The sequence below is a fragment of the Anguilla rostrata genome, chromosome 3 (genome assembly GCF_018555375.3).
Source record: "Anguilla rostrata isolate EN2019 chromosome 3, ASM1855537v3, whole genome shotgun sequence".
Classification (NCBI taxonomy): domain Eukaryota; kingdom Metazoa; phylum Chordata; class Actinopteri; order Anguilliformes; family Anguillidae; genus Anguilla; species Anguilla rostrata.
The window spans coordinates 2257361-2279767 of NC_057935.1; the positions used below are offsets into that span (position 1 = coordinate 2257361).

The window sequence follows — 22407 nt, forward strand, 5'->3', positions numbered from 1 at the left end:
CACACGTATCAGCTTCCTGTGATTTATACGCAGGCCAGGTGTGGCAAACTCAGGTACGGAAGGGCCGCAGTTCCTCCAGGTATTTGTGAGCGGCCAGTTCAGGCCTTGAGGACCAAGTCTCGGGCGTGGAAACTACAGAAACCAGCAGGCACTGCGGCCCTCCACGACTGCACTCTGACTTCCCTGCTGTGCATTATGTTCTATTGACCGTGGAGAAGCAGGAAGTGGCATTCTGTTGACATGGCAACGCAATTTATAAACCCACAGATTTCACCTTCGGTGTGCCGATCTAGCCCTGACCTTTATCTCTGTACCTACAGCAGCGGAGTCCATCACTTGCTTTAGCAAAACAGAAAACATTTTGAAATATTCTGACCTCCTTCGTCTAGCTTTCATACAAATCCCAGCATGCTTCACGCCACTGTGTGAACTGGCAACAGCACATTAAAACATCAGATAAGGAAGCTACCTCCACTGTTTCCAGGAGACTAATAATAGTTCTGGACCGTGTCAGATGACACTGTTGCGGGATAATGTAATTCAGTGCCATTAATTGTGTGTGTGTGTGCATACGTGCGTGTGCATGTGTGTGCACGTGTGTGTGTGTGTGTGTGCGTGCCTGTGAGAGCGTGTGTGTGTGCATGTGTGTGTGTGCGTGCCTGTGAGAGCGTGCATGTGTGTGTGTGCATGTGTGTGTGTGTGTGTGTGCGAACTGGAGATGGATCAGCAGGTGGTTCCGAGGCGTTCGCATCGTCACACTGGTAGATGTTCTCCACAGCCTTCTCACTCTCTGGAGTTGGGTGAGTCGAGTCGGAGTTCACATAGAAGACAGAGGAGGGGGCGCTTCTCTGTGCCCTAGAGAGAGAGGAAGACCATGCTGCGTGTGAGAGGAAGCAAACAACCATTATCATGTCATAGACTCACCATTGTTATGTCATACAAACACCATTATTACGATGGTTATGCCATCACTTTCTTTAGCTAACGCTTGTTTCCGTCTGCAGGCATCGATAGAGCTAGCACAGTTAGCATGCAGCCCATAGATATCATCTCATTTTTATACTGGACGGCCCAGGATGAAACTGGTCTCAATCTTATCGTCTAACTATGGGTAAGATGGGCAAAAAGCTACATGTTCTGCCATCGCTTTTTTTCTTGCATTTAAAGTGTACAGTGTAGCACATGGTGAAGGTTTATTCTCAGATGTATGTACTTTTCGGATTTATGAACTTCGGTGTGAAGTGTCATTTCTTTACATGGGTGTTGTGTAAAAATGCTCTTGGCTGGTTATACTGTGTATGTAGAGCAGTATTTAAGAGAACACACAGTGTACACAGTGAAGTGCACGTAGAACTCAGTGCAGGTGCCCCAGTCTCCCCCCATTGAAGTACTTACATCCAAAAGAGCGGACCTTTGTTTTGCTTTTTAAGTCCTAAACAGAAAGACAGATGTTAATGTGAATAAACACTTCAGTTTTTTTAATTTGTGGTCTCATGTTTTGTGCTTAGTTTGTCACTTCCCCAAAATACACAAAGCACATTCAGAAGCCGTGTGTGTACTTGTGCATGCGTATGGGCGCGCGCGAGTGTGAGTGTGTGTGTGTGTGTGTGTGTGTGCGTGCATGTGTGCACATTGTGTGTGTGTGCGCGTGTGTTTGCGTGCATGCAGTTATTTGTACGTGTGTTTGTGTGCGTGCGTGTGTTTGCATATACTCACGCATCATGAAGAGGAAAATGGCCACTAGAAGGAGCACTAAGAGAAGAGGCACTAAAATGACCACAAGGAGGTGGCGCCTGTTGGCTTCCTGTGCAATGGCAGAACAGTGGAGAGTAGGGTGGGTGTGGTTAGGAAGCTGGGATTGTACCCAGAGGTTGCAGGTTCAATTCCCTTAACACTTAACCTGAATTTCTTTCGTGTACTGTGTCCAGCTGTATGAATGGATGCTGCGTCAAATTATGTAAATTACTCTGGATGAGAGTGTCAGCTGAATGCCAGCAAAGATCACACAGTATTTCTTACAGGTGAGAGACACTGTGCAATCACTTTTTATTGCATTCAAAGACTTGTTGAAGATGTACATTTACCTTTTCCACATTTATAAACAAGGACATAATTTTGAAAACCCTGTTTTGGCACAAAGTGAAATTTTATTTCAAAGCAAATGAGCGCTGTTCGTTCTGTGAAGATATTCACTTCAGGTTTGTTTTTTGCTTAACTGTTATATTGGATAAGATGTAAAAATTGTGGCTTCAAAAAAAAAAAAACCAAACTTCAGAGGGCAGTGTAAGACCATTGTTGCTTTCCACAGAGGTGAAAAAAATCCAGGTTTAGCGAGTAAAAGTCCTCCATAGTATTCTGTTCCCCTCACCTGGATTTGCTAATCAGCACAATTCTTCTTCAGTCAGAAGGTAGAACGAATTAGTGAAATCAGCCGGCTGAGTTCATGGGTGGAAGAAACACACGGCAGGACTTTCACTTTCTGACCCGCTAGACTTTCCCCCTCTGCCATTAAACCACTAAGAGTAAGTTTTAATATAACTACTAAATTATTTATTTATTTTATCTTTAGTTTTAATGGTTTTAGTAATGATTGGAATTTTTAGTACTTTTGTTTATTTATTTATCTATTTTATTTATCTTATTATGTTTATCTACTGTCTGTGTTGTTTTTAAATTGTGTCAAGATGGATGACTTTACTGCAAACCAAATCTACCTATGGGTACAAATAAAGTCACCTGAACCTGAACCTGAACCTGGTGCTCACCTCTTGGCTCTGTGGAACTGTCTGATATGAATCGCCTGCGGGCCGCTGAGTTTGGCTGGACTGATCCGCTCTCCGCTGTGGAGACTCGGTGGAGTGAGCTGAGGCAGAGCTCCCGATCCCTACAACAACAAAAAACGTGCAGCAGCTTACAGCAGGAGCTGTGCAGCAAGGCCTGATCTGTTTCAGGACTTCGTGCCAACTCTTCTGCACTTATTTTATTGGCTCGGTCATTTCTTGAACTGTCGTTTGTACAAGCACCAACTAGAGTCCCGTGGGTACTCAAATCTGGACCTCGAATCCAAATCCAGCCCTGGTTTTCCATTCCCACAGGCAATTAACTGAACAATTAGTGCTACTGATTGGCCAGACTCTATTCACACCTGACTCCCAGGCAAAGGGAGGGTGGAAAACCAGCAGGTCTTGGGACCTCGAGGGCCATGATTTGAGTAGCGGGGAGCTAGACTATGCAGACTGCAGCTGCATCCTAAAGATTTTACTGTGCTCAAGTACAGGAGCGAAGCAGCATCGTTTATAGAGCTGTCAGAAAACTGAAGCTAAGGTAATCGGTTGGAACAACCCCCCCCCCACAGGACCGGAGTTGTACACCCCTGGCTTTCTGGGATCAGAGTCAAACTGCTACCGTATGCCCAACCTGTACCCAAACCCATTATCCCAGTAATACTACGTAACACAAAACTATGTAACTGTCACAGAGAAGGCTCAAACGTAGCACAGATGTGGAACTCCGGTCCTGGAGGGCAAACGGAAAATTTGAACATGGGAGTCACAAGTGCTGATTGGTTTATTTTGGAAATACAGAATGTACCCTGAGTAATATAACAATACTATTGTGTACATTTGGGGAAAACCTTTTTATTATTATTTTTAAGGTGTTAACGCAGTGTTATATTGTCAGTGAAGAGACACACACACACACTGCTAAAATGGCTGTACCTGCTGTTGTCCTGTCAGGAGCATTCTCAGTGGTTGTAAACTGAATTGTCCCTTGATTTCCTGTAACATGATTGACACACACACGGTTGTATTGCTATACATGTGAGGACTTCGCATTGACTTACATTCATTCCGTCACCCCTAACCCTAACCCCAACCACTACATGCCTAACAGTAACCCTAACCTAATTCTAACCCTAATCCTAACCCTAACCATAAAACAGCCTCATGAACTTGTGGGGACCAGCAAAAGGTAATAATAATTTTCTTCATCTTTCTATCCATGTGGGGACAATTGGCTCTCACAAAGATAGTAATACATGCCCACACACACACAGTAAATGGTGAATGTAATTCATCTGACAAATGTTTACCTATGATATGAAAAAGATTAAGATATAAAATAAAAAATGTATAATTTTAAATTCTGATGAATTGCCTGTGTAGCATTTATGAAATAAAATCTCATATCCAAAGATCTGCCTACCTTTTAGAATAGTCAAATTAAAGTTGAGTTTCAGGTCGTTGAACAAGCCTGAAATCTCCACCCTGCACCCGTAGATCCCGGAGTCGTTCTCCGTCACGTTGATGATGGTCAGCGACACGTTTCCCTCCTGAACCCCGCTCTGTAACCGGTATCTGTCCGATTCGCTGAAGGTCACTTTTTCTCCGTCGGTGGAAACGATTGTGTTGCTGCATTTGGACGTGGGAACCTCGCCTCTCCCCCAGCACATTTCCGTGGGCCCGTTAGCTATGATGTCATAGCGGCAGGGCAGAGTAACCGACTCCCCAGTTTTACCGATCAGCGTCGGCATCGATCCCTCGCACACTGGAGATGTGAGGAGAGGAGGGAGAACAAACAGGAGCTCAGCTTTAAAAAATGTTCTTTCTGCAAATACTTTCTTACAAATTTCTTCCATTGGTTGTGAACAGAGGTCAGTTTAAAAAAATATATATCTGAAAGAATTGTTTTCATTTTTTCCCGTTTTGCATCTATTACAATATTGTAGGTTGAATACACTCGCATTTTTGTTTTGTGCAATCAGTTCCTTGTCATTACCTTAACTTACAGGAACATCTGAAGAGTTTATCGCTAACTTTTGATTGCCGTTTGTCAGATGAGGCTTTGGGAGGTGCTCACAGTAGAATTCTATTTTTTTAAATTCAGTATTTAGAGTCTAAAAAAGTCTAAATTTTAGACCAATAACAGGCCGATGTAGGTAGCAGGGGTGCACGATGAGTCATCTCATACAGCACGTCAGTTGAATATTCCTGTTTTTTACTTTTAGGCATTTCTGCAGGCTTAATCAGTATGACTGTGCTGTTGGATTTAATTAAACAGGGCGGTTTGTAATGGTGCCCTCTCGATTGGAGACGTCATACAGATACTCGTGCTTGCGAAGGCCCCTCCTCCCTTCTCATACATCAGTCAGCCTCCGATCACAGAATCTCGAGCGCTTGCTGCACACGGAGCGTGTCTTCGCACTTCAGGGCGTGTTTGAGAGCTTACCTGGGACCAGGTGGAAGAGCATCTGGTTCAGGAGGATAGAGCTGTAGAGTGCGTTCATGGCGGCGTGAGTGATCGCGGAGACGCTGCGCTCGCAGCTAGGCGCACGAACACGGATGCAAGCGCACAATGAGCTGCACGCTCGCCCTGTGGTCTGCTGTGGACCCTTCCTCTGTCAGTCACATGACTTCCTTTTTGTGTTCTGTGTTCTCAGTGCTAAAACCATGATGTTTTTTTTTTCTTTCCGAATTAATCTTTATTTAACTTTCACTTTGACTCAGCATCTCTGAAACACTGAGGTTTGACAAGGCCTTGGGCCTGTGGGGGTATTTATTTTTGGCCTCACACACTCAGAACAGGGTGCGGTGGGACCTTTACTGCTTGTTTTCCACTGCGCAGTAGACCGCTGCTTGAGTTCTTTGCCTGGCTTTATTTATTTCATGCAGACACACAGAAAGGCTCTCGGCCAGGACTCAAACTCTGTGCCTTCTTGCTGCGAGGCGACTAGGCCACTCTGAACCGCTGTGCCGTGCGTGGAAAGGGTTCATATGGGACCGCACTGTAAACCAATCTGCCCAGATAATTACAAAATCCAAAGCTAGCGAGATGTCATTATTATGTCTGCAATGGCATGATCCTGGTGTTTGTTGCTAAATGCAATTAAAATAAGTTGTTAGACTGTAACCTAGAAATGGCTCCTATTATAATTGACTAGAACGCTATATCTACAAATGAGTGATTTCTTCTCTTTACATACATACAGTTTGATATAGGCATTTTACTATACTGGTATTTCACATTTTACATTTACATTTTAACTGTATTTGGTAAATTTCAGGGAACATGCAGCTTTGTCTATTTTCTCTTGTCTGAAACTGATGCTGTTTCTGACACGCCAGTACAGTACAGACACACCAGCAGGAGCACGCAGCAGTTTTGTGTCATATTTTAATGTTTGCATTGAACAAATTTACAGCTTACAAAGGGTATGGTACACCTCTACAGTATTTACAGAATATACAGTTTGCTGTCTTCATGGCAACAGGCACCGGGGTCAGAGAAAAGGGTCTCTGGGGTGTAGGGGGTGTGTTTCTGGGGCAGCTCTGACTCGGGGTTCCCACTGTGACGGATGCCCACGGGATGGCGAATGCCCACGCCATTTTGTGTCATGCTTGCAGTCGTTTTTTTTTCCCTCCCAATTTGGAGCGTCCAATCGTATTCACCGACCGCCCTCAGATTGAGAGAGCGCGGTCGTGCGCTCGCTCTCCTTTGACACGCGCGCCGTCAAACCGCCACTTCCTGTGACGCCGCGGCCGTCGAGCGCTCCCGCCGCACACACGCGTCCGTCTGTGGGCGGCGCTGCCCGCGCAGACTGAGGAAGCAGCCTCAGTCTCAGAAGTTCACCCGACCGACCAGCAGGGGGAGCCGAGAGCCGCAGTCGTGTTGCAGCTGACCGAATTCCTCCCTCTGGGGGGGGGCAGACGCCAGCGTGGCTCAGGGCCTGTTTATAACCCTAAACTCAGAGGGGGACAGGGGGCTGTGGAGCGGGGGCGCTGAGGGGTTTGGGGAAAGTTTGCAACTCTCCTGTTTATTGTTCTTTTTTTTGGGGTCGGTTCCCCTTAAAGGAGTACCATAGTGATTTTCACACTTTCTCGGTTTTATGTGCTATTTGCACAAGAGGCATTGAAGAAACACAATGAGTAAAGTATTAAATATGTCCGTTCTGTATTTTTGGAGAAATATGCGTTTTAAATTTATCGTCCTATTTTCAACCGGTTGAGAAAGTTGTCAACTTGGTGCGTCACGAACACAGTAACCACTCCCCTTTCCACGCCCCGTAAACCCATGGATAAGTCGAGACCCATAGTTTGCGCCGCTGGCTTACAGGCAAGACAATGCAAATATTTGGCTAACGTTAGGTTCACTTAAATTAGAGTGCCTTTTAAGGACTATTAGATTATTTCTGGTTATATTCATTTAGCTAGCTAGCTAACGTTAGCTAGCTAGGTAGTTTGCTTTCATAAGGCAATGTTATCGATAACGTTAGCTAGCTAGTTTGCTTTTATGAGGACATTATAGTTGTGCGTTTATCTTAACTTGGCTAGCTAGATAGCAAAAATTATAATTGGATATAAGTCAACGTCCTTACCTTAGCTATCTATCGATACTTGATATACTGCTAAGCTAGCTAGCTTGTGATGAGTGTCTCAAAAAGAGAGCGTATCATGGGGGTAGCTATGGAAACGGGGCACGGTCTGTCAATCATAGCTAACTGACAGTTCTCATTACCACGCCCAGACCGTTCGGGTGTACTTTTATAGTGGGAAATTTAGGCTTAGAAAAATACGTTTTAAAGTACATTGAAATGACTGAATAATAAAAAAAATATGCACATTTGTTTTGTTGTTGCCTAAAGACAACTGGGAAGTGTCACGTTCAACCACCATGTTACTCCTTTAACACTTTCTGTTGATGCTGAGATATGGGGACTTCCCACACCCACGGGAGGCTCAGTTTCTGATCTGGACAGTGGGGGCGCTGTGGTCATACTGCACAACACTTCTGCGCTGCTTCTGCTGACGGGACCTCAGTACTGTGCGCACAAAAAAAAGGAGATACAGGAATTAGAGCTTAACTTCCACTCCACGATCCCGACTCTAAGGATGAAATATGAATCAGAGCATGTATACCTAGCATTTTAGAGCATATTTCTGTGTATAAACAGGTCATCATGATGCGCGGCAAGCAGAAAAATATAACTGAACTACGCTTCAGTTCGCTTGTGTTGCACAAGTTTCGCACCCGGTTCGCGCCGCGTTCGCAGCTGGTGTAATAACAGTACTTCAACTACGCTTCACGTACGCGCGTCGTGCGCTCGCGGCCGCTACGCGTGCGGTGGGTGTCCGGCTTGAGTCACCCACAACCAACAGTCTGCTTCCGCATTTTTTAAATACACTGAGGACAGAGGGGCGGATTCAATCGCAGTCGGCAGGAAGAATTCATAGGATTAAACTGAAACCCTAAACGAGCTTTCCTAAAACCCGCAAGCCATTGGTCAAATTAGCAGCCATGTTGGCTTCAGGCAGTGTGCAGTCCGACCCGTTTGGTATTTGCTGATATTTAATACATTTCCTCAGTACCTACCAAGAATTACAATGACGATCAGGCCTGGGATGAATATCACTGCTCCAATTCGAATGACATTTCCGTTGAATGTTTGAGAAATATCCTGAAATCAAACAGAAAAATGGGGAGTGTAAATGTAGAGGAGACCAACTGAAATTCTCAGTTTTTGGAGATATTAAATGATAAGCGAAACTGAAATAACAAGCATAACTTGTTGCTCGGTCTCAAGCGAGATGTTCTTGCTGACTTAGTAAAGCTGCGTTCTCTCGGCACAACCCTTACCTGAGCTTGGACCGGGACGTCTGAGTTCCCCGTGTCTGCAGGTGGAGTTGTCCCCTCCCCTGTTAAATAGAAGTAATTGAGTTTTCGGGGTGAATGAAAGCCTACAGGTGCAGGAAACCATGTAGTATCTGTATCACCAGTACAGCACAGTACAGCATGCTCAAAGCCTGAAACGCACGTTCCCAGGTGTGCAGTAATTCCATCACTGTGTGGAATGTTTCTGAAGTGGGGGGACTATGTATGAAAACACCGTGTATCACAGGATGTAGCTGTAAATGCCCTTAAATTAAAACTGACAGTCTGCACCTTGACCTCATATTCACTGTTTCATTTCAAGTCCAATGTGCTGGAGTACAGCTGGAAAACAGCAATAATTGTGACGCTGGCCAGATATATATGAACTGCACTGCACGCACACACACACACACACACACACACACACACACACAAGCACTGCTGGAGAAAACATGCTCCTGTCAGTTTTTATGCCAAATACCTCTCACCTGCCAAATAAATGTAATGTAATGAAATGTTACGGAAATGTTTTCAGATGGAAAGGTTAAGGAAATGAACGTCCTTTGTTTTATTTTAATTTTGCCCCGTGTGCCTTCATTATAGTAATTTTTTAATATAAATTACATCTTCACAAAAAATGAACGATACTTCAATTAATTGTTCAAAGTGATCAAGCATAGGTAAATTGCAGTCATTAACTACATGTGCTGTTTTGCTTGGAATTAAGGTGAGGATGACATATATTGATTGTTTTTGCTTAAAATTTATTTTTATATTGCTTTAAAGTTCCAGCAATGTCCTGGGTTAAAACACAGCCTATTCACTTACCACAGCTCTGAAATTACTTAAAAACAGTACAAGCATACTTTCATCCTGCTATGAGGAAAACGGCACCCTGTAGCGCCCTTACCTTTTAGAATAGTCAAATTAAAGGTTGTTGAACAAGCTAGAGTCCCATGGGTACTCAAATCTGGACCTCGAATCCAAATCCAGCCCTGGTTTTCCTTTCCCACAGGCAATTAACTGAACATTTAGTGCCACTGATTGGCCAGACTGTTCACACCTGACTCCCAGGTAAAGGGAGGGTGGAAAGCCAGCAGTTCTTGGACCTCGAGGGCCATGATTTGAGTAGCAGGGAGCTAGACTATGCAGACTGCAGGTGCATCCTAAAGATTTTACTGAGCTCAAGTACAGGAGCGAAGCAGCATCGTTTATAGAGCTGTCAGAAAACTGAAGCTAAGGTAATCGGTTGGAACAAACCCCCCCCCCCCCCAAGGACCGGAGTTATACACCCCTGGCTTTCTGGGATCAGACTTAAACTGCTACCGTATGCCCAACCTGTACCCGAACCCATTATCCCAGTAATACTACATAACACAAAACTATGTAACTGTCACGGAGAAGGCTCAAACGTAGCACAGGTGTGGAACTCCGGTCCTGGAGGGCAAACGGAAAATCTGAACACAGGGGAGTCACACAAGTGCTGATTGGTTTATTTTGGAAATACAGAATGTAATCTTTGTGTTTACTTTTTAATGGGTAACACATCCACAAAATATTCATACATCCTTTCTGACATAATTACCCTGAGAAATATAACGATGCCATTGTGGTATCGATGCATTTGGGGAAAACCTTTTTATTATTATTTTTAGAGTGTTAACGCAGTGTTATATTGTCAGTGAAGAGACACACACAGTACTAAAATGGCTGTACCTGCTGTTGTCCTGTCAGGAGCATTCTCAGTGGTTGTAAACTGAATTGTCCCTTGATTTCCTGTAACATGATTGACACACACACATTGTAGCTACATTGGTTATTGCACTTATAAACCCATAGTAGGAGGACTGTTGCAGCATTGCTTCACCATTCAGTTCCTGGCAAGCACTAACCCTAACCCTAACCCCAAGCACACTAGCATAGCGCTAACAGTCTAATCCAACCCTAACACTAATTCTAACTAACCCAACCTAAGTCCTAACCCTAAAACAGCCTCATGAACTTGTGGGGATCAGCTAAAGGTCCCCACCTTGCATAATTTTCCTCATCTTTCTATTCATGTGGGGAAATTGGCTCTCACAAAGATATTAATACATGTCCACACACACACACACAATGCACACAGAGTAAAGGGTGAATGTAATTCATCTGACAAATGTTTTCCTATGATATGAAAAAGATTAAGATAAAAAATTAAAAAATTATAATTTTAAATTCTGATGAATTGCCTGTGTAGCATTATTTATAAAATAAAAACTCATATCCAAAGATCTGCCTACCTTTCACAATATTCAAATAGATGTTGTGTTTCAGGTCGTTGAACTGGCCTGGAATCTTCACCCTGCACCCGTAGATCCCGGAGTCGTTCTCCGTCACGTTGATGATGGTCAGCGACACGTCTCCCTCCTGAACCCCGCTCTGTAACCGGTATCTGTCCGATTCGCTGAAGGTCACTTTTTCTCCGTCGGTGGAAACGATTGTGTTGCTGCATTTGGACCAGGGAACCTCGCCTCTCCCCCAGCACATGTGCGTGGGCCCGTTAGCTATGATGTCATAGCGGCAGGGCAGAGTAACCGACTCTCCGGTTTTACCGATCAGCGTCTGCATCGAGCCCTCGCACACTGGAGATGTGAGGAGAGGAGGGAGAACAAACAGGAGCTCAGCTTTATAAAGTGTTCTTTCTGCAAATACTTTCTTACAAATTTCTTCCATTGGTTGTGAACAGAGATTTTTTTTTAAACTAACATCTGAAAGAATTGTTTTAATTTTTTCCCTTTTTGCATCTATTACAATATTGTGAAGTTGAATACAATCCCATTTTTGTTTTGTGCAATCAGTTCCTTGTCATTACCTTAACTTACAGGAACATCTGAAGAGTTTATCGCTAACTTTTGATTGCCGTTTGTCAGATGAGGCTTTGGGATGTGCTCACAGTAGAATTCTATTTTTTAAAATTCAGTATTTAGACCAATAACAGGCCGATGTAGGTAGCAGGGGTGCACGATGAGTCATCTCATACAGCACGTCAGTTGAATATTCCTGTTTTTTACTTTTAGGCATTTCTGCAGGCTTAATCAGTATGACTGTGCTGTTGGATTTAATTAAACAGGGCGGTTTGTAATGGTGCCCTGCTCGATTGGAAAGGAATACAGTTGCATTACAGGAATCGCTACGTTGCTCGAGCGCTTGCTGCACACGGAGCGTGTCTTCGCACTTCAGGGCGTGTTTGAGAGCTTACCTGGGACCAGGTGGAAGAGCATCTGGTTCAGGAGGATAGAGCTGTAGAGTGCGTTCATGGCGGCGTGAGTGATCGCGGAGACGCTGCGCTCGCAGCTAGGCGTGAGAACACGGATGCAAGCGCACAATGAGCTGTACGCTAGCCCTGTGGTCTGCTGTGGACCCTTCCTCTTTCAGTGACATAACTTCCTTTTTGTGTTCTGTGTTCAGTGCTAAAACCATGATGCTATTTTCTTTCTTTTTTTGATTAATCTTTATTTAACATTAACTTTGACTCAGCATCTCTGAACCACTGATTTTTGACAAGGCCTCGGGCCTGTGGGGGTATTTTGTTTTGGCCTCTCACACACTCAGAACAGGGTGCGGTGGGACCTTTACTGCTTGGTTTCCACTGCGCAGTAGACCGCTGCTTGAGTTCTTTGCCTGACTTTATTTATTTCATGCAAAGACACAGAAAGGCTCTCGGCCAGGACTCAAACTCTGTGCCTTCTTGCTGCGAGGCGACTAGGCCACTCTGAACCGCTGTGCCGTGCGTGGAAAGGGTTCATATGGGACCGCACTGTAAACCAATCTGCCCGGATAATTACTAAATCCAGAGCTAGCAGGATGTCATTATTATGTCTGCAATGGCATTACATTTGGATCCTGGTGTTTGTTGCTAAATGCAATTAAAATAAGTTGTTAGACTGTAACCTAGAAATGGCTCCTATTATAATTGACTAGAACGCTATATCTACAAATGAGTGATTTCTTCTCTTTATATACATACAGTTTGATATAGGCATTTTACTATACTGGTATTTTACATTTACATTTTAACTGTATTTGGTAAATTTCAGGGAACATGCAGCTTTGTCTATTTTCTCTTGTCCAAAGCCGATGCTGTTTCTGACAAGCCAGCACAGTACAGACACACCAGCAGGAGCACGCAGCAGTTTTGTGTCATATTTTAATGTTTGCATTGAACAAATTTACAGCTTACAAAGGGTATCGTACACCTCTACAGTATTTACAGAATATACAGTTTGCTGTCTCCATGGCAACAGGCACTGGGGTCAGAGAAACGGGTCTCGTGGCTTGGGGGGTGTGCTTCTGGGGCAGCTCTGACTCGGGGTTCCCACTGTGACGGATGCCCACGGGATGGCGAATGCCACGCCATTTTGTGTCCTGCTTGCCATTGTTTTTTTTTCCCTCCCAATTTGGAGCGTCCAATCATATTCACCGACCGTCCTCAGATTGGGAGAGTGCGGTCGTGCGCTCGCTCTCCTTTGACACGCGCGACGTCAAACCGCCACTTCCTGTGACGCCGCGGCCGTCGAGCGCTCCCGCCGCACACACCCGTCCGTATGAGGGCGGCGCTGCCCGGACTGAGGAAGCAGCCTCAGTCCAGTTCACCCGACGACCAGCAGGGAGCCGAGCCAGGCTGCAGTCGTGTTGCAGCTGACCGAATTCCTCCCTCTGGGGGGGCAGACGCCAGCGTGGCTCAGGGCCTGTTTATAACCCTAAACTCAGAGGGGAACGGCCCCGGCTGAGGAGCGGGGGCGCTGAGGGGTTTGGGGAAAGTTTGCAACTCTCCTGTTTATTGTTCTTTTTTTTTTGGGTCGGTTCCCTTTCACACTTTCTGTTGATGCTGAGATATGGGGACTTCCCACACCCACGGGAGGCTCAGTTTCTGATCTGGACAGTGGGGGCGCTGTGGTCCAACTGCTTGGCACTTCTGCGCCGCTTCTCCTGACGGGACCTCAGTTCTGTGCGCACAAAACAAAAAAAAAAAGGAGGTACAGGAATTTATAGAGCTTAACTTCCACTCCACGATCCCTGAGACTCTGAGTCACCCACAACCAACAGTCTGCTTCCCCATTTTGAAAATACGCTGAGGACAGAGGGGTGGATTCAACCGCAATCGGGAGGAAGAAATCATAGGATTACACTGAAATCCTAAACGAGCGTTCCTAAAACCCGCAAGCCATTGGTCACATTAGCAGCCATGTTGGCTTCAGGCAGTGTGCAGTCCGACCCGTTGGGTATTTGCTGATATTTAATACATTTCCTCAGTACCTACCAAGAATTACAATGATTATCAGGCCTGGGATGAATATCGCTGCTCCTATTCGAATGACGTTTCCGCTGAACGTTTGAGAAATCTCCTGAAATCACACAGAAAAATGGGGAGTGTAAATGTACAGGAGACCAACTGAAATTCTCAGTTTTTGGAGATATTAAATGGTAAGCGAAACTGAAATGACAAGCATAACTTTTGTTGCTCGGTCTCAGGTGAGACGTTCCTGCTGACTAGGTAAAGCTGCGTTCTCTGGGCACAACCCTTACCTCAGCTTGGACCGAAACCAGCACCGGGACGTCCGAGTTCCCCGTGTCTGCAGGTGGAGTTGTCCTCTCCCCTGTTCAATACAAGCAATTGAGTGCTCTGGGTGAATGAAAGCCTACAGGTGCAGGAAACCATGTAGTATCTGTATCACCAGTACAGCACAGTACAGCATGCTCAAAGCCTGAAAGGCACGTTCTCAGGTGTGCAGTAATTCCATCACTGTGTGGAATGTTTCTGAAGTGGGGGGACTATGCATAAAAAACACTGCGTATCACAGGATGTGGCTGTAAATGCCCTTAAATTAAAACTGACAGACACTTTGACCTCATATTCATTGTTTCAGTTCAAGTCCAATATGCTGGAGTACAGCTGGAAAACAGCAATAATTGTGACGCTGGCCAAATATATATGAACTGCACTGCACGCACACACACGCATGCACACGCACACACACGCACGCACACACACACACACATACACACACAAGCACTGCTGGAGGAACTGACCTCGTTGAGCATCAGAATAAAACACAGGTAGTTCGGTGGTGTTTAGGGGTGTGTTGGATTCAGGTACACCTGGAAAACATGCTCCTGTCAGTTTTTACACCTGTACCTCTTAAATCCCAAACCTCTCACCTGCCAAATAAATGTAATGCAATGAAATGTTACGGAAATGTTTTCAGATGGAAAGGTTAAGGAACTAAACGTCCTTTGTTTTATTTTAATATTTACACATTGTTTTAAAATTTTGCCCCCGTGTGCCTTCATTATAGTAATTTTTTTATATTCACAAAAAATGAACGATCCTTCAGTTGTTCAGAGTGATCAAGCATAGATAAATTGCAACCATTAACTATATGTGCTGTTTTGCTTGGAATTAAGATGAGAATAATATATATTGATTGTTGTTTATTTTTACATTGCTTTAAAGTTCCAGCAATGTCCTGGGTTAAAACACAGCCTATTCACTTACCACAGCTCTGAAATTACTTAAAAACAGTACAAGCATACTTTCATCCTGCTATAAGGGAAACGGTACCCTGTAGCGCCCTTACCTTTCACAGTAATCAAATAAAAGTTGAGTTTCAGGTCGTTGAACCAGCCTGGAATCTCCACCCTGCACCCGTAGATCCCGGAGTCGTTCTCCGTCAAGTTGATGATGGTCAGCGACACGTTTCCCTCCTGAACCCCGCTCTGTAACCGGTATCTGTCCGATTCGCTGAAGGTCACTTTTTCTCCGTCGGTTGAAACGATTGTGTTGCTGCATTTGGACGTGGGAACCTCGCCTCTCCCCCAGCACATGTCCGTGAGCCCGTTAGCTATGATGTCATAGCAGCAGGGCAGAGTAACCGACTCTCCGGTTTTACCGATCAGCGTCAGCATCGATCCCGCGCACACTGGAAAAACAAGCAGGGTAGCAGACGCTTAGTGGCTCATATTTAATAAAAATAGTAATAATTCAATAAAAAAAAAAATCACAGTTTGACTATTCCCCCCACTGCAGTTTTCAGATTCGTCTTTGATTATTCGCAAACCCTGCACGTGTAACAGACGAGTTTTTCAGTGTTAGGACTTACCTGACAATACGGACAAAGTAGTACAATAAAATACTGCGCACAGACGACGCATTCTCCCCAGTAGTCAAATGCAGAGGTAGACAAAGGCAGAGATGTCTTTAACTACTGCCCACGGTAAGTTCTTCTAACCAAAAAAAAAAAAAAACAGAAGCAGCAATGCTTTGTTTTTTAAACACTTCCTCTTTTCGTTAGGTATGAGCATATTCCAAATGGGCTCCATTAAAGTGCAAAACTTAATGTCGAACATAGTCTAATCAGAAAACGTGAAATGGAACTACACTTTGTGGGAGATTACTGAAATCGACGGTGGCTCACATCCCGGTTTTACGTTCTAACCTGAAAGTTGATAATGTGTTTGACGGAAGGCCAAAAAACAACGGAATGCAAGTGCCGTATGGTCAAGACGGACATATCTCGAAGTTTAAAGCTTAAAAACTTGATACTGTATCAAGTCATTATTTTATGTGTGGCATTCAATGGACATTTACTGCCCTTCGTAAGGAATGTGCTGCAAATATATTAACAAGATACTGCAACACAACTCCATAGATGGGCAACTGTACAGAACTGACCACTTGAAGATAATTTTTATTTTTTCAAACGGCTTTTTTGTGGGCAATGGTCTATGGCGCCTTTCAGTTGTTGCCCTCAGGAAGGCACCTGAACATTGCCCACAAAAACAACCCGTTTCAAAAAGTTTCTATCCCATGAGAACTCTGAACTCCTGCTGATCACCTGTTCCCCTGTCTGCTGTCTGTCCTGCTCTGTGTCTACGATGTCTCATATTGTATTGTGTTAAATTGTCTGGGATGTCCCATGTTGTATTGTGTTAGAAATTACTGTGATGTTGGCATTAAATGTTGGGACCCTGCTGTTTATATGATTCTGTACCGCTCACAAATTCCACCAGCCTTGGCTGAATCTGAATCTGAATCTGAATCTGAATCTGAATCTGAATCTGAATATGTCCTGTGCCTCACTGACAGGGCGTGGGTGCCAGACCACGTATAGGCCTATGTAAACATGGGTACAGACACACGGTCATATTTCCTGTGGACATTCGCACACTTCCTGTGGACATGGCGCCCACTTCCTGTCTCCACAAGACTGCAGCTGTCAAAAGCAGTGTTTGGGGGCTTCTAATTTTGTATTTTACTCAAGAGGCTAAAAAACCCACCGTTGCAGACTACAGCTGAGTTCATGTTTTATTTTGGAAACAACCCCCACCTTTGTTTCTCCTTATTTAGGTCTCAATGATAGCGCCAGTTGAACTGTAGCTCTACTTATTTGTAGGTCAGATGGTGGTTTTCTATGTGTGCTAAAACCACCGTCTGTAAGTCTCTTCCACTGAAAGTGTTTGCTAAAGAGCTAAATTGTAAAACTCTCCCCCAGTCTGTGTGTATAGCATATACAGACACACTTTCCAGTATCTTTTAAAATTGTATCTTTTAAAAATCTTTTTTTAAATATATTTTTTTATTTTTTATTTTATTAAACTGCAAAAAGTGGTAACCAGCTTTGTTCTTGGAAATCTACTGTCCTGGGGGTTTTCATTTTAACCCAAATTTGGCACACCCGACTACTACTACTAATTACTGGCTCAACAAGATCTCTGGCTGTTGACTAGGTGTGTGTGCTTTGTCAGGGCTGGAGCGAAAACCTGCAGAGGATGGTGGATCTCCAGGAACAGGGTTGGTTACCGCTGCTCTAAGTCATTCAGTCCCACCATTCTCAACTCTTTTTTCTTTTCCTTTGCAGTGGGTTTTTGTAGCATGCGGAAAGAGTGACACACAGACTCCGCGTGTTCCCTGCGCTTGAAAGAAGTTTATTGTGGCTTCCAGCCTGTGGCTGAATGTTAGTCTGAATGACGACAGACTTGCCGAGGTACAGACCGGAGAACTGGTTGAGTAAGCGGCTTTCGGGCTTGCTTATGATCAGACGCTTGGCCACTGCTGCTGAAGCTGCTGCTCTCTTAGCCCATGGAAGCCTAATGCAAGAAACATTCATTGCCATATAGTGAGGAATGTTCTGCAATATATACTACATTACATTTGAATATTTATGGCCACATTCAGATATATGCCAATGAGAACACAGTGGAAATAATTTGGGATATTTTGCAATATATTTCCATGTATTGTTAAAAATATTTCTGGGTAAAAATGACAATAGCTTGGGGTAGTCTCATTTCCTAAATAAAGTCTTTGTTGCATATTGAGACCATTGGTATGTGTGGTTAAATGATGAAAGAGCCTTCTACTGCAACAAAAAAAGACAAATGAAGAATGGCAATAAATCTCTATATATGGCCAGAAATACATTTCCCTTGCACCAGGGAATTTGAAGACCACTTTGTCTTCTCCAGAAACGCTTACGTCTTTTGGGTTTTGTTGGTCTTACCGGCAAAGACGCAGGCATAAACCACAGTTACTGTGTAGGAGTAATATGCAGAAAAGCAGAAGCTGAAAGTGGATTTTTCATTTAGGGGAAGATTTGGAAAATGCTATAATTTGAGCTGAACAAGTTGTGTAATGCGTAACTAATACTTACTTCCACAATTTAGAGGCTGCTTCTGATGGGTGACTGAGTCTGCAGCACAAGATGTCCACCCATCCATCCATTATCTATACCCGCTTATCCTGGGCAGGGTCCATCCATTATCTATACCTGCTTATCCTGGCCAGAGTCCATCCATTATCTATAACTGCTTATCCTGGCCAGAGTCCATCCATTATCTATAACTGCTTATCCTGGCCAGAGTCCATCCATTATCTATGCCCGCTTATCCTGGGCAGGGTCGCAGGGGGTGCTGGAGCCTATCCCAGCATGCATTGCGCGAGAGGCAGAAATACACCCTGGACAGGCCGCCAATCTATCGCAGGGCCAGCACAAGGTGTGGACAATAATAATGAGAAAGTTGAGCCACACCAGAAGAGTATTTAGCTCCAGGGCATTTAAAAAATATATTTTCTGTGTTCTATTTTGGGAAGTCTGGGGCAACCACAATGACAAAATATGGTCAACTTCTTTTGTGTGTGTGTGTGTGTGTGTTGCATGTCCTGCTTCATGGGTAAGTGCCATCTTTGATAGTTGTGGCGTGATACGATCTAACAGCCAGACTTTGGCGTCCGGCAGCGATTATAAAAACCCTTCTGGTTCTGCTTTTAGTCCTCCGTCTCTCTTCCTTCCTCCTTTCAATGTTGCTTTGGCACACTTGTCGAACCCAAACTCCATTTTGATGTTGTTGCTAAATTTATGAATTAATTAAGCCAGTCTGTGTATTGCCTTTTTTTGGCACAGGTTTCTGAGTTATCCACGTGGAACTTTTCTTTACCCAGATTTTCATAACCGTAGGTGCTTCGTTTATTAGTGAGCTCAGTGGTGCGAGGGCAAGTTTTTTAAAATAGTTTTGCTAACAGTGTCAGTTGCATCACAGGCATGGCGATGTCCTTTCTTCATCTTTGGCCAGAATGACCGCTCGGCTGTTTGCTGTTCTTTCACCAGTTCCCATTTTCTCTGTTTTCCAGTGTTCACTGTTAGCACTCCGGTGCGGGTCTGCGATCTCTTTTGGGTCGGGTCCGTGCTTTCAGGTGTAATGTCCCAGGTGTTATCAGTATTTTGGTCTTCTCGTGCAGGTGCTAAAGCTCTCTCTGACAGGTGGGAGGTTGTTTTGCATCGCATTCACTGTGATGATGTCTAGCCCAATGCCAGTGAGCTGGTTGTTCTTTGTGGCATCTCTCCTTGCATTGGCTCGTTTGTTTGCGTGGAGGTATGTTCATTTAGCCAAGGTTTTTTTCGTCTCCATATGTTGTAGGTTTAAATGTGGCGGATGTTTCTGGTGGTGTAAGAGTGGCGGCGTAGATGCCTCCATAATTTCAGTATACTCATCCCAAATCCATTTCTGTCATAATTGTTTAAGGCGGTTTTTAAATGTTGGTACTCAGGTGGCCTCTATGATATCCTCTATGTGGTTGTCCTCAATATTATTATTATTATTATTTTATTATTATTTAAGACCGTTTGAATAGGTTTGGGCTCTGTGTATAGTAAAACGAAATGGAGAGTGTTACTTTTTTATGCACACGGCATTATCACCTTGGCACAGGAGAGGGCGCAATTTGATTAGCAGAGAGTTGGAGTGTAAGGAGACGTCCCTCTTCTTACTCCTTGTTTTCCAGGATACAATGAAGTCCGTATTTAATTCATTAAAACTCTGCAGAGAGTTCACTACTGGAGCTGTCGTCGACACTTGTCTGGCAGCTTAATCTATTTTGCTTCTCCTGTTTTTTTAAATAACTTTTTTTATTTTTGCCGTTTTGGCATTATTCGTCGAGAACAGACTTCCCCCACAGAGGATTTTACACCCGTATCAGAATGCTTGCTCAACATTTCCCCGATGTTCGGCCAACCTTTCCTCCGTTTGTTCTCAGCGTCCTTCGGAGAAGCCCGGGGAGATAAGCTGTCGGACACTGGGGTTGTGAGACCACCGTTGTGATGAAGCATCCAGTGTTTGAGAACAGGCAGGACTCAAGATTATTTGGGGGTGGGGACAGGGAGAGATTAGTGGTTGTTGTTTTCTATCTGACAGGAACTGTAAAAATAAATAAATAAATAAATTAAATATAGATGGGGAAAGAGTAATTTCATGTTAGGCTACTTTGTGGCAGCGATCACAGGCAGCGGCCGGGTTAGCGGTCGGGGTTAGCGGTCAGGACGCTGAAGTCACTGTTGGCCCGACTCTCCAAATGAAGTCTTCTGCGTATTTGTAAGATTTGGAAGAAATGATTGTCCAAAGCAACCATGAATTTCATTATGTGACGTGGTTGTGTGACGTGGGTTGGTTGGAGAAGGTTTTTCATGCAGCAGAATGGGATAAATTGGACTTTAACCTTTAACATAACAGAAATATGATCATATTTGTCGGGCAGTTAAAAATGTTGTTACTATAGAAACGGACCAATGCCATTCTAAAGCCTAGCTCTAGAGGTTTTTTAGAGCATGTTCAGTGCGTAAACCAATTTGGGTTAGATAATCTGCTAAATGCCTACGTTGTGAATTAAAAGCTTTTAATGCAGGAAAAGAAATGGACCAACATTCCCAAACTAAATCTGTCTGAAACTTTACCAACTTCATTGGTGGTCAGCCTCTCAAAAGAACTGCCAGGGGTTTGGGTTTTTTTTTTGGATGCCGTTGAAACCATTTGCGAACCTGGGAGGTGTTCAAGAAGGAAAAAACTTTAACAGTGCAAATGGAAGGATTCATTGCAGACTAGAGGTTGCATTTCAATAAGTTATTCAGTCCGTACATTTATACCGTCCGGTCGAGACCACAAGACCAGACCTGCACAAATAATTTGCATCTGGCAACCTTGGGTATACCTCTGTTCAGGACACTATTACTTACAGGGAAATAATAATTCTACAACACCTTTGGAACTGTAGTGGACCATACTGAGTCTAAATATGTCTGTTCTCATAAGACACTTCATACTGTGCACCTGTAGGGAAATCATACTGGAAACCTACTCTCTTAATCTGTCCTCTTGTATTTCCAATGTTCATTACACCAAACGGTGAAAATGCAAATTTTCCAAACAGGAAAAAGGTAAAATGTCTTTTTGTGGCAAATATTGTCATTTCTAAATGGGAGAGCTGTAGGTCTGATAGATTCATCTTTAACCTTTCACACAAAAACAAATCAAGATTTCGAGATCGTTCTGGGCTGTGGGTGTTGATGAGTGCAGCTCTTTAAGGACAACATCTGACCTGGGTATGAACGAAATTAAGAAATAATGAAAATATTGGAAACGCTGAAGGTGAAATTCGTATTTGAAATCGGACCGGGCCTGAGGAAGAAAAGCAGGTTCACGTGATATGAATGGAGAACACGTGCAGCTCAGAATTTTGGCCTGAATCGGCCCATTATAAAATGTATCCTGACAGATTTTTTTATTATTTTTTAAATCTCTTTGTTGACCTTGGCTTCCAGAACATTCCACGTGGACAGCTCAGCCCTCGTGGTACGGGAAGCATCTGCTTCTTGGGAAACGTAGTTGTGAGGACGGCCAATCGAATCAACACAATCATTAGCGTGTCATCTTCCTCAATACAGTGTATAGTTCTTCTTTTTTTTTTTTAAGAAGAAACTCAAATGTGTTGCTTAAATGGGGGAAAAAGTAGAAAAAAAGAACATAAGATGTTTTTTGTTGTTGTTATTGTTTTTGTCTTTGTTCTTAGTTGAGATCTTAAAGCAACGCTCCTGGAGGTTATTCTTCATGCTTGCACATCCTAATATGTTTGCAGTGAGGCTAAGAAGAAAAAAAAACAACCTCCATTTGCTTCATGAAATGTCAAGACCGCTGATTACAAAGCGTTCACTGTTCTATTGTAATGACTCAGTGTGTTAGAGAGGTGCTCACAATGGACCCCGACAGCCTTCGCCTGAATGGACCCCCTCCCACACGCCCCAACATGAATATTCAGCGTCCCCCATTCCCCCTGTGGTTGCGCGGCACCCTGTCTCACGCACGAGACCCCGGAAAAGAGTCGGGGGGGGGTGCTTATCTGTGTCTGAATGAGCATTTATGGGATGGGATGGGATGGGATGGGATGGGATGGGA

The 22407-nt window shown here is 44.0% G+C and overlaps 3 protein-coding genes across 6 annotated transcripts; all 3 read right to left on the minus strand.

Moving 5' to 3' along the window:
- Positions 1-2732: 2732 nt before the first annotated feature.
- LOC135252008 (hepatitis A virus cellular receptor 1 homolog) lies at positions 2733-5380 on the minus strand. The gene is made up of 4 exons (XM_064329910.1): positions 5230-5380; positions 4207-4548; positions 3720-3779; positions 2733-2884 (listed from the first exon to the last, which is right to left on the minus strand). Exons 1-4 carry the CDS (start codon positions 5285-5287, stop codon positions 2733-2735), a joined length of 612 nt encoding a protein of 203 aa, XP_064185980.1. The 5' UTR covers positions 5288-5380.
- A 777-nt stretch (positions 5381-6157) lies between these two features.
- Positions 6158-12515, minus strand: LOC135249808 (T-cell immunoglobulin and mucin domain-containing protein 4-like). Of its 3 annotated transcripts, XM_064325390.1 has the most exons (6): positions 11888-12046; positions 10929-11270; positions 10366-10425; positions 8635-8693; positions 8371-8455; positions 6158-7819 (listed from the first exon to the last, which is right to left on the minus strand). In XM_064325390.1, exons 1-6 carry the CDS (start codon positions 11943-11945, stop codon positions 7737-7739), a joined length of 687 nt encoding a protein of 228 aa, XP_064181460.1. In that variant the 5' UTR covers positions 11946-12046; the 3' UTR covers positions 6158-7736. The 3 variants fall into 3 exon arrangements, with proteins under 3 accessions (XP_064181460.1, XP_064181461.1, XP_064181462.1); XM_064325391.1 differs by lacking the exon at positions 10366-10425 and having other exon boundaries at positions 11888-12045; XM_064325392.1 differs by lacking the exons at positions 6158-7819; positions 8371-8455; positions 8635-8693 and adding an exon at positions 10000-10086 and having other exon boundaries at positions 11888-12515.
- A 798-nt stretch (positions 12516-13313) lies between these two features.
- LOC135249807 (hepatitis A virus cellular receptor 1 homolog) lies at positions 13314-15933 on the minus strand. 2 transcript variants are annotated; one of them, XM_064325388.1, is made up of 6 exons: positions 15789-15933; positions 15267-15608; positions 14719-14787; positions 14215-14285; positions 13949-14033; positions 13314-13634 (listed from the first exon to the last, which is right to left on the minus strand). In XM_064325388.1, the coding sequence occupies exons 1-6, from the start codon at positions 15838-15840 to the stop codon at positions 13552-13554; spliced, it is 702 nt and encodes a 233-aa protein (XP_064181458.1). In that variant the 5' UTR covers positions 15841-15933; the 3' UTR covers positions 13314-13551. The 2 variants fall into 2 exon arrangements, with proteins under 2 accessions (XP_064181458.1, XP_064181459.1); XM_064325389.1 differs by lacking the exon at positions 14719-14787.
- Between the last annotated feature and the right edge of the window lie 6474 nt (positions 15934-22407).

Bases quoted from the DNA above. Each gene is read 5' to 3' on its own strand.
- LOC135252008 (XM_064329910.1), bottom strand. From the start codon at position 5,287: ATGAACGCACTCTACAGCTCTATCCTCCTGAACCAGATGCTCTTCCAC. The intron at 4,549-5,229 runs GTAAGCTCTCAA...TCACATCTCCAG, and splicing joins GCTCTTCCACCTGGTCCCAG to TGTGCGAGGGATCGATGCCG. The intron at 3,780-4,206 runs GTAGGCAGATCT...ATCATGTTACAG, and splicing joins TAATTTGACTATTCTAAAAG to GAAATCAAGGGACAATTCAG.
- LOC135249808 (XM_064325390.1), bottom strand. From the start codon at position 11,945: ATGAACGCACTCTACAGCTCTATCCTCCTGAACCAGATGCTCTTCCAC. The intron at 8,456-8,634 runs GTAAGGGTTGTG...GTTTGATTTCAG, and splicing joins ACGTCCCGGTCCAAGCTCAG to GATATTTCTCAAACATTCAA. The intron at 7,820-8,370 runs GTAGGTACTGAG...TTGTGCGCACAG, and splicing joins GATCGTCATTGTAATTCTTG to TACTGAGGTCCCGTCAGCAG.
- LOC135249807 (XM_064325388.1), bottom strand. From the start codon at position 15,840: ATGCGTCGTCTGTGCGCAGTATTTTATTGTACTACTTTGTCCGTATTG. The intron at 15,609-15,788 runs GTAAGTCCTAAC...TTGTTTTTCCAG, and splicing joins TACTTTGTCCGTATTGTCAG to TGTGCGCGGGATCGATGCTG. The intron at 13,635-13,948 runs GTAGGTACTGAG...TTGTGCGCACAG, and splicing joins GATAATCATTGTAATTCTTG to AACTGAGGTCCCGTCAGGAG.